Genomic DNA, 17273 nt, shown 5'->3' on the forward strand with positions numbered 1-17273 from the left:
GGCTGAGAAATCGGGCTCCTGTGTCCAGGGTATGGAAATGCCGGATTCAGTGGATAATCCTGGGGGTTTTCCAGGCAGCTGCCATCCATGGAGTTACTAATGAGCAGCTCTTTGCGCTTTAGCTCTGGTGGTGCCGCAGGTGACACCGTGTCCATGGAGTTATTGAGGTCTCCCTGACACTGACTTGGGCCTCCTTCCAAGGGGCGTGGCAGGCTTTCCATGCTCCCAGATCCATGCAGTCACTCCAGTTTTGCTGGAGCCTGGATTCAGTGAGCCAGCCAGCAGTTCAGTTCCTAACTCAGACCCCTCTGCCATTATGGTGTCCCAAATTCCTGGCAGCTGGTGGGCAGGAGGGGAAGCAAGTGGCATTTCTGACCAGAAATAGAAATATCCCTGCCTGGATAATTGGGCAGGTTGTTTGGATGGGATATTGGGAAGGAATCCTTGGCTGTGGGGGTGCTGAGGCCCTGGCACAGGTTCCCCAGAGAAGCTGTGGCTGCCCTATCCCATGGGCAGGGATAGCTCCCACTCGCCCAGGTTGCTCCAAGCCTTGTCCAACCTGGCCTGGAGAAATTCCAGATGGGAGATGATTGGAAAAAAAAACCTGATCATCCTTACACAAAAACCCAATAATGATAATTTTTAATTTAGCCCTGAAAATATCTTGATTTTATACCTGGAATAAAAATAAAAGACTAAAAATTCTCTGGGTCAGGAGCAGAAAGGGATGAAGGGATATGGAATTTTAACCCAGCTCTCCAAATTTCTGTCGCTCTGTGGACAGTCAGGGAAAAAAATCATCCAGAAAGGGTCACAATCAAGTTAAATCCGATTCTTGGAGTCCATCATTTGGATTTAGTTGGATCTTGATCGGAGTTCTCAGTGTCTCATTCCTGCCTGGGCTATTGATTTTCCTGAGCAAATAATTTCATTTTTTAAAATCCATTGGCAAACTGGGGATAACAAGGCTGCCTGGAGCCGTGTGCTCTGAGAGATTCTGCAAGGAAAGACATTTTGGGAATCCAGGGGCTTCTGTGCAGTGAAAATGAGTGATAAATTTTTGTATTTGGGCACATCTGGGTTAATAAAGTGATCTAAGGAACAAATGTGCCACTGCAGAATAAAACACCTGGAATAAAATTACATTTTAATACCAATTTATGTAGGAATGGCATTCCCTGAGCTCCGGGGCTGCCTGAGGAATTGTGTCCAGTGAGTCACACCTGAATTCCCGTCCCAAGGAGCTTTAGATTTGGTGCTTAATGACTTTTTCTGGCTGAATATTAATGGGAAGCAGCAAATCCGCGAGCCCAGGGATGCGCATCATCCCAGGATATTCCAGCCCCACTGTGCCGAGCTTTTCCAGGGCTAATTACCTTGTTGCTGCGCTGACTCTAATGTGACATGTTTATTGCCCTAACGAACAACTCATTAGCGCCGGGATGTTTTTGTCAATATTAATTCCTTCATTTAAGCCGAGGCAGAGCTTTAAACAAAGATGTCCCGGCCGGGGACCCACCAGCACCGGGACTTTGGGTCAGTCCAGCTGTTGCTGGTGTCAGCAGCAGGATGCTGAGGGGAAAGGTAGGAATATTTCATCGGAGTAATGCTTGAGGAGGCACGTTTTTAATAAGGTTTTGTATCTGAGGCATAAAATCGACCTTCCGTGGCATGACAAGAAGGAATTTTGGGGGTTGTTCTGCATGGATCGGGATTGGTTGGTGTGAATCTACTGGAAAAAACTGTCTGTTGGCTTTTCCCAGTCCTAAAAACAGCAGGAGGCTTGTTTAGTAAACAAAACAAGCAACTTGTTGAGGACAGTTCAAGAAAAACCTGATAAAATCAGTAATTATCTTTACCACAAGGACCATTATTGAGGGGTAATGAATAGTGATGGAGAGATAACGATAAATTATCGGGAAGCGTTGCTTGGTTTAGCCCTCCTCCATCTATGTGTACATAATTCATTTTATCTCAAAGTGGGCTGTTAACTGAAATATTAATAAGTATTTCCAAAAGGTGCAGAACCTGGGTCAAGATTCAGGATTGGTGAAGTTGTTTGGGATGTTTCTCTCCCCTTCCCTCTTAAGCTTTATTTCTAAGAAACATTTCAGCATGTCAGCTTCTATTTTTCCCCCCAAAATCCATTTACTGCTATGTCTTACGGAGTGAAAATACTGTGTTTGAGAGGCAGCAGTGGCACAGAGAGGTCGTGGATTCCATCTCTGGCAGCGTCCAAGGCCAGGTTGGACGGGGCTTGGAGCAGCCTGGGCTGGTGGAAGGTGTCCCTGCCCACGGCAGGGGTGGCACGGGTGTCTCTAAGGTCCCTCCAGGCGCAGCCATCGTGGGCTCCCACAGCTGCTCTGACGCTGCCCTGCTCTCCCTCCGCTCAGGCAAGGCGCTGACGTTCCTGCTGCTGCAGCCGCCCAGCGCGCGGCTCCCGGCGCACAGCACCATCCGCAGGACCGCCATCGACCTCATCGGCCGCGGCTTCACCGTCTGGGAGCCCTACATGGACGTGTCGGCCGTGCTCATGGGGCTGCTGGAGCTCTGCGCCGACGCCGAGAAGCAGCTGGCCAAGTGGGTACCTGCAGCCATCCCTGCCAGACTCCCTGCTGGGGCATCCCACCCGTGGGCAAGCATTGGTTCAAGTCCTGGGGCTGGGGAGCTTGGCAGGAACTTGGGATGAGGAATGAGGAGCAGGGAGTGGCCTTAAGATGGACAGCAGGGTTAGGGGGATATTGGAAAGGAATTCTTGGCTGTGAGGGTGGGGAGGCCCTGGAATGGAATTCCCAGAGAAACTGTGGCTACCCCGTGCCTGGAAGTGTCCAAGGCCAGGTTGGACAGAGCTTGGAGCAACCTGGGACAGTGGAAGTTGTCCCTGCCCATGACATCCTTAAGGCTCCTTTCAACCCAGACCATTCCATGATTCCATGAAATGTTTGTTGATAACACACAGAATTTAAATGGTACCTGCAATAAGGAGCTGCCCAGGGCTGTTTTAATCCCAGGAATGTGTTTCCACATCCATCTGTGTTGAGGGTTCTGATGTTATTCTAAGATAGATATTGCCCATTTTATGTAACTTTTAATTTCCTCAACATATAAAGAATGAATCCTTGCCATGTGTTGGCCAGAGGAATATGGACAAATTGGATTACCATTGTTTTTTGTCTGAGTTCCAGTTATTCCTTGCAGTGTGACAGGAGACACCACCACATTTTCCCTTCCCAAAGCCTCTCCTAAGCCCTGTTTTATGTAAACCCTGACTTCCAGGTTTCAAGTGACCACAGTTCTTCAGCAAGTCCTTGTGCTCGTGTGATTGCACCCTTAGCTGTCAGGAAGATTAGTCTGGCTCTCCCTCCCCAGAGCAGGGAATAAATGAAGGGATCAGCGTGGAGCCTTGAGGAGCCCGCCGCAATTTTCCTCATGATAAATTGCATAATAAGCGCGAAAGCGTTTGCTTATTAATCCATAACAAGATTTAGATTGAAAATGGCCTGTTACATTCCTGACAGATCCAGGATGGAGGGAGATGGAAAGAAACGGAGCAACAATGTGTGCAGGGGTTAAGTGTGGATCTCACCCTCCTGGAGCCCCGCTGAGCTCCCGCTTTGTGCCGGATTTGCCGTGGACACAATAACGGCACACAGCTGCCGGCGCCTCTCCCGGAGGTTTTATCAAAGAGCTTTTATGTCAAGCTTCTGCTTTTAGATAGAAAAGAAGAAATCACATTTATTGACCAGGAAAACGAGTGGGTTTCTTTTTTCCCTGCTGAATCAAGGGAATATCCGAGCTGTTAGGCAAAACTCAGGTGTTTGGAACTCCTTCGCTTGCCCAGCTCATCCTGGTTCCCGAAGGTTAGAGTGTGCCAAGGGAAACTGCTCAGTTGAGAGGATAAAGAGTTTTCCCAGCAGTTTTAGGCTTTGGTGGCTTGGCTTGGGTGATGACAGGAATAATTTTTGGCTGTATTTTTGCTTTTTGAATTAAGCTACATTTCATACAGATTTCCACAGAATGGTTTGGGTTGAGGGGTATTTTCAGGATCATCCCATTCCACCCCCTGGCATGGGCAGGAACACCTTCCACTAGCCCAGGTTGCTCCGAGTCCCATCCAGCCTGGCCTGGAACAATTGCAGGGATGGGGTAGCCACAGCTTCTCTGGGCACCATTACGATCTGATATACCAAAATTAGCAAATCACCTTATCATCAATCCATACATTTTTATCTGTGCCTTGGAGCAATCTGACCTAGTGGAAGGTGGAATAGGAGGGTCTGGATGCTTTTGTCCTGGTTGGAATGTGCCGTTCCCATCCCCTCACAGGGCTGGCCCCGAGCTCTCCCCACATCCTCCCAGGCGAAGCCTGTTGCTTTCCAGGAAAACAGTCACTCTGCCAAACATCCTGGAAGGAAAAACACTGCTGGCGTGACACAGAGCCTTTGGAAAGTGGCAGAGAGGCACTTGGGGTCTGCTGGCTTTGGGAAGCCCCTCCAAAACTTAGCTGGGATAACTCCTTCCCCTGGCTTGTCCCTTTTTCATGGAACACCTGGACAGGAGTTTTGAAGTTACATTTAGATGTGGCTTTCCAAGGAAAGGCCAATGGGGACATACATCACCTTGTGGCAGAGACTTCATTCAGTTTCACATTTGGGAGTTCTAATTCGTACAGTGACGGTGAGGGATGGGAAAGGAAAATAAACCTGTTGGGGTTATAAACTCCTGCTGTTCTCTTCCCAAAAAATTCAGTCAAAGAGCACAGGGAAGAAGGAGGAACCCCTTCCACAGGGTGCCCAGAGCAGCTGTGGCTGCCCCATCCCTGTAAGTGTCCCAGGCTGGGTTGGACGTGGCTTGGAGCAGCCTGGGATACTGGAAGATGTGCCTTCCCATGGCAGGGAGAGGAATAGGTGATCCTTAAAACCCCTTCCAATGCAAACCAGCCTGTGGTTCCATGTTTCTACATTTTGAGGAATTTTTGGATAATGTGCAGGGCACGTAGAAATTTTATTTTTGCTAAATGCAGTTACTGGGTACTTACCACCTTATTGCTTCTTGCTTTTATCTTGTCACAACTAGTAAAAGCCTTGAATTAAAGAGAATTACTCTGGCCAGAGGATTTTTCAGGCTGTGTTTAAAATACTGTAAAAGACCAAACCATAAATCCTTGGGAAGATGCTCCGGGCTCGCCTGGCCCTCCGTGGGGTGATATGTATTCAGCACATACAGATAATTTGTTAACAAGGCCTTTTGCCCACTTTGGACAGATGCACTTACTGTTTTCAATCTTCATGGTTAATTATTCGATTTGGGGTTGATGCTGGAACACCCTGACTCCTAATCACTGCTCTTTGTTGGGAGTCCATTATATTGGAACTGCCGGAGTGCTCCCAGTGACCTTGAACTGACATTATAAGCTGCTTCTAATCTTTTCACTCTATATTTCTAATGCTGCTTTCCTTTGTCCCTGCCTTTGTGTGGCTCCCGTTTAGCATCACAATGGGGCTGCCCCTGAGCCCGGCGGCCGACTCGGCGCGCTCGGCTCGCCACGCGCTGTCCCTCATTGCCACTGCCCGCCCGCCCGCCTTCATCACCACCATCGCCAAGGAGGTGAGCGGGGCCTGCTCCCGGACAGCCAGGGGTTTGGGGGATTAAAGGAGACTTTTCCATGGGGTTTGGAGGGTGAGCGGGACGGGGCGGTGCTGGGAGCGTGGTGTGCTCCAGGCATGGTCTGTCCGAGAATCGTCTGAGCAATCCCAGCCCCAGCTGGAGCTGAGGGATGGGGCTTAGCGGTGACCATGGTGGTGCTGGATACAAGGTCAGGCTTGCTGATCTTGGAGGTAACAATTCCTGCCCCGTACGGCTGCTCCCCACAGGTGCACAGGCACACGGCGCTGGCGGCCAACACGCAGTCGCAACAGAACATCCACACCACCACGCTGGCCCGCGCCAAGGGCGAGATCCTCCGGGTCATCGAGATCCTCATCGAGAAGATGCCAACGGACGTCGTGGACCTGCTGGTGGAGGTGAGGCCACCTCTGTCCTGGGCTCAATGCCAGTGACGGGTCTGACTCGACTCGTGGAGTTTCTTTCCATGAGGTCTTTGGGTGTGGAGAGGATTTGCTTTATACCAAGTTCATTTCTTAAACTTTAAATGCATTAAATTACATTGTTGGGGAAAAAATCCAAAGCAAAAGAAGGTCAAAGCCAAGTTGGACACGGCTTGGAACAACCTGATCTATCAGAAGGTGTCCCTGCCCATGGCAGGGCTTGGAGTGGGATGACCTTCAGAACTTTAGTTACGGAACATAGAACACAGATTGTCAGCTGATGGTAATTTTTGTTTCCAAGGTGATGGACATCATCATGTACTGCCTGGAAGGATCTTTAGTTAAGAAAAAGGGTCTTCAGGAATGCTTTCCAGCCATCTGCAGGTGAGCTCTTCCTCCGGGAATACTGGGAAGTAAATGACAGGATCAGCAGTAGGATATATTTCCTAATTAAGAGTGAAGCAGTCTGTTAGGTGACACAACAAAGAGTAAAAGGTGATTTATAAAATGGGAGCATTTCCAGTATCTTTAAACGTGGATAAATATCCCAGTTATCCTCTTAAACTGGTCCAACCAATAAATTCTAATAATCACCTGTCAGCCATTACCTTTTAATTTAATAACCTATTAAAATATTGAATAGTTTCAAGGAAAGAACAATTATCCTGTTGCCAGGTTGGATACTGATGGAGATGATCTTCCTCCTTCCTGATGCTTTAAGTGGCTTTCCTTAAAACATAAAGGGAAGGATAAATGGGAATTACTGCCCAATCTCCCTATTCCTGTGTATATTTATAGCAATCCAGTATTTTAAAATTCTTTGCAATTACTGGTAATATTTCCTGGTTATAGCCGGTGTAAAAATGATCCAGCACCCAGCGACGGCCTCGTGGAGCCCAAGGGAAATTGCCAGCAGGTTGTAGCAAATGGGGGAACCTCTGGAGAGATTCCAAGTGGGAGCACTTGTACAGCATCCCATTGTTAATCCCCTTACAACATCCCAGCGTTCCTTATGCTGTATGGTAACGTGTGCACACGTGGTGAGCCAAAATCATCCCAGTGCGCAGCTCCTCTTCCTTGGATCAAAGGAATAGGAAGAACAGTCCGAGGGGAAGGGTGGTTGACACATCCAGCATCCTCAGGGAGGGATACACAGGGATGCAGAGCTGCATCTGAGCTGCATTTTCCCTTTTCCCTGCACAAAAACTAGGGATTTTCCTCCTTCTCTTTTACTCTTTATTGGTTTTTTTCCCGTGTTTCGTCTTGCTTTTCTTCCCAACTGCCATCCTGCAGTGCAGAACGCGTCTCGTACCTGCGTGCGAGCAGTTGCTATGGCACTGGGAATCCCAAGGAACCAGGAGAGAAGTCTGGAAGATGGGTTGTTAGAAGCCCTAAATATGCTCAGCAACATGATTTTGGAGACTGGTTCCAGATATTTCTGGCAGACTTTGGCAGAGGAACATTTAACTGCAAAATTCCAACATAATTCTGAATGCAGTTGGCACTTTCACAGGTCTGCTCTCCCTGTGATAAAGCACAGTGATATCCCCAAGGATTTGAATTTGCAATAAGGTTTTAGAGTCTGTTGGGTTTCAAGGTGTTGAAATTCCTTGGATTTTGCAGCTGTTGGAATTCCAATACATGCCACGTGGTCACACTGGGTATTAAGGACTATTGCACGCTTCACCCCAAGGGTGTTATTGGAGTGGAGAGTGTTTGATGGTGAACTTCCCTCTTCCCTTTTCTTTATGCCCATCAAAAATTGATGAGTTTGCTTATTTTTCCTTCCACTGTCCTTCCTTTCCATTTGACTTTCACGGGAAATGCCCTGAATTCACGCAGGGTGTTGGATGATCACTTAACCATTTGACTTCCCATCCAGGGGTTTGGTGATTATCCCATAGATTACTCCCAAATAAATAAACCTGATAGATAAACCTGATCACATTCCATGGTACCATATCGCCCATCAGTTGTTTTTGTGGAATGCCACGTGTTGAACCGGCAGCGAGTGGATTTTTAAATCAAATCTCTGTTCCGGCCCTTAATTAATTAGCCAGTGGAATCCCAAGTGAGTTTAATCTCCCAGTGTCCCCTCGTTTTCCCCTCAGGTTCTACATGGTGAGTTACTACGAGCGCAGTCACCGGATCGCGGTGGGAGCTCGCCACGGCTCCGTGGCGCTCTACGACATCCGCACCGGCAAGTGCCAGGTAAGGAACTCCCTGGGGATTCCTGCCCTCAAACCTGGGAGCTGTTGGGAGCGAGGAGCAGCGAGCTTCGCGTCTGTTGTGCGCTGAGCTGCTGGAACGCTCTGGATAACGCCGAGGGGATCAATAGCTTAATGAAGGACTTAAGGATATCGAGTCCTGCTGGCTCCATTCCCTGGGACTGACCGGGTGCCACTGGGTTAATAAGGAAAACCTCAAGCTTTATTTCCTGACCTGAAAGTTTGGGAGTTATTTTCCTAAAAATTCGGAATTATTTACTCAGTGCTGGGGAATATTCACAGCATTTGGTTCCTTACTTTTCGTCATAATCTTCCACATAAACCATGGAAAATAGAGCTGGGGGTGACCAAAGGGACTCCCAGGATAATTAGGACAGGTCCTTTTCAGGTTTAATTATTATTCATGAGATACAAAACTTTTCCAGATAAATTACTGTGGGGCAACGCCATCTATTGGATACAGATTCCTGCTTCCAAATCCGATTTTATGCTTAATTTCTCCCAACTGCAGATTTTTCTGGCTGCTCAAAAACATGGAATAACTTGGGGATGGTGCATCTGAAAAAGTTGTGTCATTGGAGAAAAGCTCAGGTTTTTTATTGCTTTTCCTGTGAGGGTTTTGGGATCCTGAAAAGCATTTTGGGTTTGGTTTTTTTTTCCCTTGCAGGTAATTTTTATTTTTTTAAAAAAGGTGGTTGTAGGAACTGACTGAGAAATTACTTGGAATGATTAATAGGATGATGGATATGAAAAATCCCCCTTTTTAACAAAAAACAAATCAGCATTTATCTAGGATGGGGTTTCTTCCCAGTAAAATTTACTGTATTAGTAGATTGTATTATGACTATTCCGAATGCAAGCATTTTTGATCTGTTTCTCCGTAATTCAATATCAAAACCAGGTTCCCTCTCCTTCTCCTCCTATAAAATGACTTTATTAAACCCTCTCTGAGTGTTGCTGTTGTTCCCAGTGTGGGACACGGGCACGATTGGGCTCTGTGGGGTTTTTGGCAGCACTGGGAGCTGGGCAGCGCCCTTCCCATGCCGGTATTGATTTGTCCTTCAGCTGTTGGCAGCTCCCAGAGATCCCAGGGCCTGGGTGTTGATTATTCCCACAACGTCTCGGGAGAGGTATTGACCCGGAGCCGCTCGCTGCCGATGGCTCCGGATTTCTCACCCCGTCTCCATGGCACTCATAATAAACGGGCTGAGTGCTCCGTGGCTCTGGAAGCCAACTTTTCCTCACTGCGAGCTTTTCCCTCTAGGAGCCAGTTTGGAGATGGGTTTGTCCCCCATTCCAAGGAGGATCCATGCCTTGCACTCAGGTTCTGTCCCACATGGCAGCAACAACCTTCATATTCCCCCCTCCGTGTTCCCCCTCACATATTCCCCCTCACATATTCCCCCTCACATATTCCCCCTCACATATTCCCCCTCACATATTCCCCCTCACATATTCCCCCTCACATATTCCCCCTCACATATTCCCCCTCACATATTCCCCCTCACATATTCCCCCTCACATATTCCCCCTCACATATTCCCCCTCACCCATCCATATTCCCCCTCACACATTCCCCATCCATATTACCCCTCACATATTCCCCCTCACTCATTCCTCCTCCATATTCCCCCTCACTCATTCCTCCTCACATATTCTAGGAACTCCATTCTGAAGCTCAGAATTCCTTAAAAAACTAGCTAAGCTTCGTCATAGTTTTGGAAATAAATAGCTGTAATGGTTGCTGTTGAATCCATGCAGTGCTTTCCGTAGCTGGAGAAGCAGTGGGTTTGTGAGCAGATTATTTGAAATCCTTAAAATCATGGTATTCCTAGATGGGCAGATGGGAGGTGAGGGCTCTGTACAAGGATTTCCCAGGTGGATGGTGTGTGGAGCAGCCCCCCAGGAGATGCTGAGCCCCCTGCACACCGGGGGAGAACCCAAGTACCCCACAAGTTTCATGTATGGTTTTATCCTGTTTTTTCCTTTATGTGTGGGATCTCATCCCACTTTTATCCTGGATCACAGGAGGCTGCTTGCCTTTAAATAGCCAGATCCTCGTGGGTGGTTTTTCCCTCACACAGGTTGTCACTTTTAGGCTGAGTGTGATTCTCCCTGTTGGGAATCCAAGGAGATGTGGTGGGAACAGGTTTGTGGTGGTTCTGTGCTTAATCCCAGAGGGATGTTTGGTGGGATGAAGGGCTCTCCCAGCCATTCCAGCAGGGTTTGGAGCACTCTTGTATGCAGAGCTGTCTTGTGCTGGATCTCAGGTATGGCAAAGGTTAAACTTCAGCAGCTTCCCAAAAAAAAGGTGGAGCTTCCATCAGCACCTTCCACCCTCCCAAGCCGCCCAGCACAATCCGATGATGACTATTGATTCCTTCCTTCCCAGCTTTTCCCTGGCTCTGGCCTTGATGTACGGATAGCGCCGCAGTCCTGCTCAAATAAGGCTCCATCTTGATCAGGGGCTGAGATGAGATCCTGGGATTTGATAAAGATAATTGATGGTTCACAGGGAATTGGAAAACAGTTCAGAGAGCAGCAGCTCCACCTGGAAATGTGCCTTTTGTTTTCCCAGCTTTAAACCCCACGGCCACAGGCCCTGAGCCAAACACATGGCATTAAGCACAAATGGCAATTTTTATCCCAAAATAAACTGCTTGGATTAATAATTACAACTATAATTCATTTATAACAATATTAAAAGGATTAGGCAACAGGATTAAGGTATCACTCAGCACAAGCTCTGTTTGCCCAATTAAACACTGAAATAATATTAAATTACAACCAAATTATTAATATTTTGCATAAGATTCCTGATTATTAACACAGAATTAAAAATCCTGCACTGAGAGGTGCAGTAACACAAAGGAAAATACTGACAATATAAAATGCTATTTTATATCAAATTAAACACTAAAATCAGACTGGAGAGGGAGATTTCAGGTAACTGAATTGTAGAATACCTGATTTTTGATTTTGGGATGATGGGAAAATATTAATATTTTCCCAGGTAAATTCTTGCTGGGTACCAGAGTCTGGCCCAATTAATTCAGTACAGGTTATTTAATTATCTTCTTTTCCTTTAGGAACATATTTGGGTCTATAAGGAGAGACTCCGAAATATTCCATTTTTATTGATTAAATCTTGGGATTCATCATAAATATTTAGAGCTGCATTTCAGAAATACTTGTAATTTTTGTACCTAAAACCTGGGTCATTTGCACCGGAAGATTAAAGAGAAACACAAGTTATTTTGGGTTTATTTCAAAGCAAACACTGCTTTTAAGCCTGAGCTGGAATCAATAATGTTTGGTCCTGGGTCCTTCCAGAATTAAAATCCCAGCAATCCAAGCATTAATTGGATTGTGCAGGGCTGATTTTATTTCAGTCCTGGATGCGTTGGCAAAGTTTGATTTATATGGAAGGCAGAAAAGGATTTCATATTCCATTTGGAATGAATTGTGGCTTGGCTTAATTAATTCCAGAGTAAAAGATGCTGTTCTTTAAAACAGTGTTTTAAAGGCGTTCATCCTGCAATCCACACCTGCATTTCCACGTCCTGGTCACTGGAAAGCACATCCCTAAATTTCAGAGGAAAGGTAACTACTGAGTATAACCTTAATTGGATAGGCCAAAGGTCTTTTCTGAACGTGCCAAATAACAGATTAAGGGATTTTCATTAATTTATTTATTAAATTAAATTATTAAAGGTGATGAAACTGCTGTGAGTTAATAGAGATTTCCATTAAATTGCTTCAAAAATAGGGATTTCTTTTTAAAAGCCTGGTAAGAACATTTTTACTTTCTATTATCCGTGACTTTTCATCCGTGGCTCTGCACTCATCCAGGAAGGGGTTACAGAGTCACCTCCTCCTTTAGTTCCCAATCCCTGGATGCTTTGTATCCTGTGCAGAGCTTGGAGCTGATAGTTGCCTGTCACGATTTTAAGGGTTGCCAGGCTGGGCACTGGAATGGCAGTGCTGCTTTCCCAGTACAAGGATTTTTGCCTCCTTTATTTATTCCCCCTGGAATTTGGAATGATAAATATCAGATAATAAAGGGGATCAGGTATTAGTGGGTGTCTCCAGGAGGGCATTATCAATTTAAAATACGCATTTCACTGTATTCATTAATACAAAATTGATCCAGTGGGCACTTTTTATGTCACCTTTAGTGGAATATTGCAGTTCAGTGGAGACTTTCCCAAATACTGGACTTGGAATGAGGTTGTTGGAATAGCTTGAGTGTATCCTGTGGTGCAGGGGGGCAGGTGCAGAAGTCCAGTAGGCTCCCTGGGCAGAGGGAAGCTGGAAGCAGCTGCATTTGGTCCCACCGTCCTCCTCGGGCAGAATTAAGAGGAGCATCCCCTTCGCATTAAAAACCTGGGCAGAGGGAAGCTGGAAGCAGCTGCGTTTGGTCCCACCGTCCTCCTCGGGCAGAATTAAGACATTTCCAAACTGGTATCACACCGATTCTGCCAGAATGTCCCCTGTGTGTTCATACAGCTGCTCCGGAGCTGAACAGCTCCACAGGGTAACTTGGAATATTTGGAATGAACAGCAGTGATCTGGGTTTGCTTCGCTTCCTCATGGAAAACACAAGCTGAACACCACAAAAATCCTGGCAGGAAGGGATTAGCATCAATTAGAGAAGCACTTCCTTTAAATAACAAAGCTGCTGGATTCCCTGAAGGATTTGTGCTTCTTGGAACATATTCCAGGAGTAAAAAGAGCAACAAGTGTACTGCTCCTATTGATTTTCTACCTTTGTCTCATCAAAACATATTTTATTGACAAGTATTCCATGCTCGTTAAGTGCTAAAGAGTGGGATGGGGCTAAACGTGGGATCAGCTAATTAACTGTGGGGATCCCATTAAAGAGGGAGGTTTGGGGTTCACTCACCTTTTCCGCAAGGAATAAATGAATATATTAATGGCTTCTTAATATATCAGGCTCATTCCAGGTGCACCACATTGAGCAGGGCTTTTAATAACCCAGGGATGGGCACAGGAGCACTGATAATGGAGTTTTGCTAATGCTGATCCAATAGGAAATAGATTTTCCAGGAGAAACTCATGCAGTGTCTTGGATTTAACATGGACTTGGGCTTTTTGATCCTTTTTGGGGTACTGCTGTGGGAGAGGAGCTCTGTGGGGAGTGCAAGGCTTCCATGTTTTAAAAATTCCCATTAAAGACTCATTTTTGTTCGTAGACTTGAGAAGTGCCTTTGGTTTAAAAACTGGATTTGGCAGGGAATGTGTTCCTGGGATGATTTAATTCAGTTTCATTGGCTGAGCTGCTATGGACACTTCAGAGGAGCTGTGATGGCGTGTCCTTAAATCCCACCTGGCGAGACATTTCCGTGGAGTGCTCTGGTTTTTCGTGCTGCCGGGTCATGGATCTCCCACATTCCTGTTCTCTCCCCTCTCCTCAGACTATCCATGGCCATAAAGGACCGATCACTGCCGTGGCTTTTGCCCCCGACGGCCGGTACCTCGCCACGTATTCCAACTCCGACAGCCACCTGTGCTTCTGGCAGGTGAGGCCGCGTTCCCAGCCCTCCCTCTGCGCCACGTCCTCAGCAAACTCAGGGCTGGGATTTTATCCCTTCATTTCATGCATTAAATTGCGGGGAAAGAATCCTAAGGGAGAGAAGGTCACAGGTGGATTGGGCTTGGAGCAACGTGGACTAGTGGAAGGTGACCCTGCCCATGGCAGGGGTGTGCAATGAGATATCCTTAAAATCCTTTGCAGCCCAAACATAAGGAGTTAAAATCCTCCATGCAGTTCTCAAATGTGACCTCGTGCACTGGTGATTTTTCCCTTCCGTGTCCCGTTTGGCACAATTATTAATGCAGGAAAATCAGGGACATTAGTCATCCTAAAAGGGTTATTACTCAAGATGATTTAAATTGTGAAAATGTCAGTGGGGCTTGCATGCTCCTGGCTCCGGATGCCGTGATTTACACCCCTGACACCGCTCCGCTGCCGAGGAGAACCGGGAGAAGGGATGGCTGGGACGTCGGACTGCTCAGGATTCAGGACATGGCAACAGCAATAAAATATCCCGGGGTTTGCCAAGGTTTCCTGGGGACAAATCCTGGATTGCCGTGTGTGGGGGGGAATGGAGAGTGGTATCCCGCTGGGTTGGGTTGGGCAATCTCAGTTTCCAGAATTTGGAGCTGGCACCAGCAGTGCTTGGCCTGTTTTCCAAATAGTGGAACCCAGCAGATCCCTGGAAGTGTCCAAGGCCAGGTTAGACAGGGTTTGGAGAACCTGGTGGAAACGGGGGATGGATGGGTGGGACTGGATGAGCTCTGCGGTCCCTTCCCGCCAAACCGCCCCCTGCCCCTTCAGCGCGGGCTCCTGCCGGGCCCCGCTCGCAGGTTAAGGCCCCGCTCCCGGTGGTCTCTGGGATGTGGGAATGTGGGAGGAGCTCCGGGCGCGCGCCGCGGCGCTGCCCCTCCGGGAGCCCCGGGATCAGCCAGGGTGTCTGTGCAGATGAACACCTCTCTCCTGGGAAGCATTGGAATGCTCAACTCCGCGCCTCAGCTGCGCTGCGTCAAGACCTACCAGGTGCCGCCGGTGCAGCCGGCGTCCCCCGGCTCCCACAACGCGCTCCGGCTGGCCCGGCTCATCTGGACCTCCAACCGCAACGTCATCCTCATGGCCCACGACGGCAAGGAGCACCGCTTCATGGTCTAGGTAGGGCCTGAGGGATTCCCGGGAATTCTGCCCCTCTCCCGTGGGCAGCGCGGGGGAGCAGCCCACAGAGCGGTGCTAGGGCGCTCCTCCTGGCTTCCAGGGGCTCTGAGGGAATCCTGCTGGGATCTGAGGGAATCCTGCTGGGATCTGAGGGCTCAGCCGTGCTCTGAGGGAATCCTGCTTGGATCTGAGGGCTCAGCCAGACTCTTGAGAGAATCCTGCCAGGCTCTGAGGGGCTCAGCCAGGGTCTGAGGGCTGAGCCAGGATCTGAAAGATCCTGCCAGGCTCTGAGGGGCTCAGCTGGGATCTGAGGGAATCCTGCCAGGCTCTGAGAGGCTCAGCCAGGATCTGAGGGAATCCTGCCAGGCTCTGAGGGGCTCAGCTCGGATCTGAGGGGCTCATCCCATCTTTGCCGGCGGCTGGTGGCACTGACAGCTTTTCCTTGCATCCAGGAGGAAGAAGGCCCAGGGAGCCGCTCCGTGCGTGGCCCGGCAGAGCGGGATCAGGAGCACCTCGTCCTGCTCCGCAGTGGCAGGAGCCCGGCTGAGCCCGGCCCCTCCACGCTGGATGTCATCCAACCCCTTTTCCCTTTGGAGCCTCCCAGAATCTCAGTGTTTACCAAAAAGGCTCGTGTTTACATGGACGTTCTCCTGGTGACCATGGAATGCTGGCAGGTGACGCCCCCGGAGCCAGGTACCTGCCTGGGAGCGGGGGGCTGGAATCTGGGGGCATGGCCTGGGTGCTGATCCCAAGGGGGGGTCAAGTCTCCGTTTCTGAGGGGATTGGAAGCGCTGCTGTGCCCAGGCCGGAAGGGAAAATGATAGTCCACGTGTAAATAAATAATTTAAAAATCCCATTAAATGGTAAATTTGGGAAAAAAGCAGTATTTATATAGAAAGGTGGTTTTTGCCACCAGTGCAGGTATTTATTTAAATAAAGGACAAAGGGGGCCATTTTGAATGGAAAAAGGATCGAAAGTATGGAAAAAATTAATTACTGGCTGGATGTACTGAAATATTTCCTTCAGTAGGAATATTCCTGTGTGACACTTCGCTGTGATTGTGTTTCCTTCTTACATATCTGATTTTGTGGAATATTTTGTGTGAAACTTGCTGGTTTCTGCTCATGGGAAAGAAAAAAATCTCAGAAATCCTCTTTGATTTCAGTATCTCTTGTTCGTACAGCTTTTCCTTGGCTGCAGAGCTCAGACCTGAGGCTGGCACTACCCATTAAGCTAGAAATGGTACTTGGAGACCAAAAATGAAGGAATTAATTTTTCACCTGGCTCCTAGAGAGACAATAAATGTATTTTATTCCAATTTGGGTTATTTGTGTAGTGCCCAGGTGGGATTTGCAGCCCAGAAGCTCCATATCTATGTGCTGTTACAATTCAGTTCAAAAGCAGGAGACTCAGACCATTAGGAATGTTGAACACAAGCAGCTGGGAAGTTGGTCTTTCCCAGTGGCTATTCCCGATCCCGCTGTTCAGTGTGAGCTTTCCGTGCATATCCTTGGCGCTGTGTGTGGCCTCGTCCCTGTAAGTGTAGAGGTGTCCGTGGCTTCCATGGCAGCTCCCGAGTGACACGATGGGACACCTGGATGAGAGGGGGGTGACGAAGTCACCGTGTGATGGTTCGGGTGTCGGCTTCTCCACAAATCTGCTCCCTGCCCTCTATGGATTAAAATTCCTGGTGTAAATATGCTTGTGGAATAAAACTGGACTGAAATGTTTTGGTTTTCATGGGTGTCAGTGATTTCCTGCTGCTGATTCTTTGCCCAGTCATCAGGAATCTGTCACTCTTTAATGAATTTCTCCCTTTTCCTTTGGAATGAGAGCGGAATCCTCGAATGGTTGGGGTTGGAAAGATATTAAGGATCATCTTGTTCCCTGCCTTGTCTCAAGTCCCTCTCCAGCTCTCCTGGAGCCCCTTTAGGCACTGGAAGGGTCTCTTGAGGTCTCCCTGGAGCATTCTCTTCTCCAGGTGAAGACCGTCAGCTCTCCCAGCGTGGCTCCAGAGCAGAGGTGAATTCCCCAAAGGAATTAATTGCAGTAAATAAACTGACCATATTGCACTGTCTGTGGGCTGGAATCTCTGATATTCCCTGTTTTTAGGGACTGGCAGCCATTTGCCTGCAGAGGAAGCCCCTGGGCCATGGGATGCTCTGGAGCAGGTCAGGAATGTCCTGGTCAGTCTCCAAACACAAAGCCCGCAGGAACTGTGTGACTTTCTCCCTTTAGGAGTGTGTGGATGTGTTTGGCCTCGATTCCCTGGAGGCTGGGTAGGCGAT

At 48.1% G+C, this 17273-nt stretch overlaps 1 protein-coding gene across 2 annotated transcripts in view; it reads left to right on the forward strand.

Moving 5' to 3' along the window:
• Nucleotides 1-16715, forward strand: part of WDR7 (WD repeat domain 7) — a 38707-nt gene extending 21992 nt beyond the window's left edge. For both annotated transcript variants that reach the window (XM_008638048.2, XM_017739889.1), the window contains 8 exons: nucleotides 2394-2580; nucleotides 5490-5607; nucleotides 5874-6023; nucleotides 6349-6431; nucleotides 8159-8258; nucleotides 13714-13818; nucleotides 14781-14984; nucleotides 15437-16715. In XM_008638048.2, the coding sequence (XP_008636270.1) occupies nucleotides 2394-2580; nucleotides 5490-5607; nucleotides 5874-6023; nucleotides 6349-6431; nucleotides 8159-8258; nucleotides 13714-13818; nucleotides 14781-14984 (947 nt within the window). In that variant the 3' untranslated portion in view covers nucleotides 15437-16715. The remainder of the gene's footprint in view (nucleotides 1-2393; nucleotides 2581-5489; nucleotides 5608-5873; nucleotides 6024-6348; nucleotides 6432-8158; nucleotides 8259-13713; nucleotides 13819-14780; nucleotides 14985-15436) is intronic.
• Nucleotides 16716-17273: the final 558 nt, after the last annotated feature.

Source organism: Corvus brachyrhynchos, unplaced genomic scaffold (genome assembly GCF_000691975.1).
Source record: "Corvus brachyrhynchos isolate BGI_N302 unplaced genomic scaffold, ASM69197v1 scaffold297, whole genome shotgun sequence".
Taxonomy (NCBI): Eukaryota; Metazoa; Chordata; class Aves; order Passeriformes; family Corvidae; genus Corvus; species Corvus brachyrhynchos.